Source organism: Sinocyclocheilus anshuiensis, unplaced genomic scaffold (genome assembly GCF_001515605.1).
Source record: "Sinocyclocheilus anshuiensis isolate Anshui unplaced genomic scaffold, SAMN03320099.WGS_v1.1 scaffold733, whole genome shotgun sequence".
NCBI lineage: Eukaryota > Metazoa > Chordata > Actinopteri > Cypriniformes > Cyprinidae > Sinocyclocheilus > Sinocyclocheilus anshuiensis.
Window position 1 is genome coordinate 1,111,557 of NW_015539923.1, and position 384 is coordinate 1,111,940.

Consider the following 384-nt stretch of genomic DNA (forward strand, 5'->3'; position numbering starts at 1 on the left):
CAGTGCATTACAATGGTTCAAAACAGATATTAACACTTCAATAGGTTGGTATATTAACATTATATCAGTTAATGAAATTACGGTATTTAACTGTAAATTTAAGTTAAAACCGTAAAACCAAAAACGTTGCTACCGTATTTTTTACGGTAAAATTCCGGCAACCATAGCTGCCGTTTTTTTACCGTAAATTTGACGGAATTTTTTTTACACTGTATTTCATAGATAATACAGAATAGAGAATAGAGAATCATAGTGTTCATAGCGTTCTTTCACACTTACAGGTGTGTTACTTCTACAGTCATCTTTTCTGATGGTGGTCCTGATGGCGACTCTCTTACAGGTTTTACCATCTTCTTTGCCTACACACACACACACACACACACT

At 34.4% G+C, this 384-nt stretch overlaps 1 protein-coding gene across 1 annotated transcript in view; it reads right to left on the reverse strand.

Moving 5' to 3' along the window:
• The window catches only part of LOC107686601 (otogelin-like protein), a 34,523-nt gene that overhangs the window by 759 nt on the left and 33,380 nt on the right, over positions 1-384 (reverse strand). The window contains exon 54 of the mRNA XM_016483662.1: positions 280-359. Coding sequence (XP_016339148.1) covers positions 280-359 — 80 coding nt within the window. The remainder of the gene's footprint in view (positions 1-279; positions 360-384) is intronic.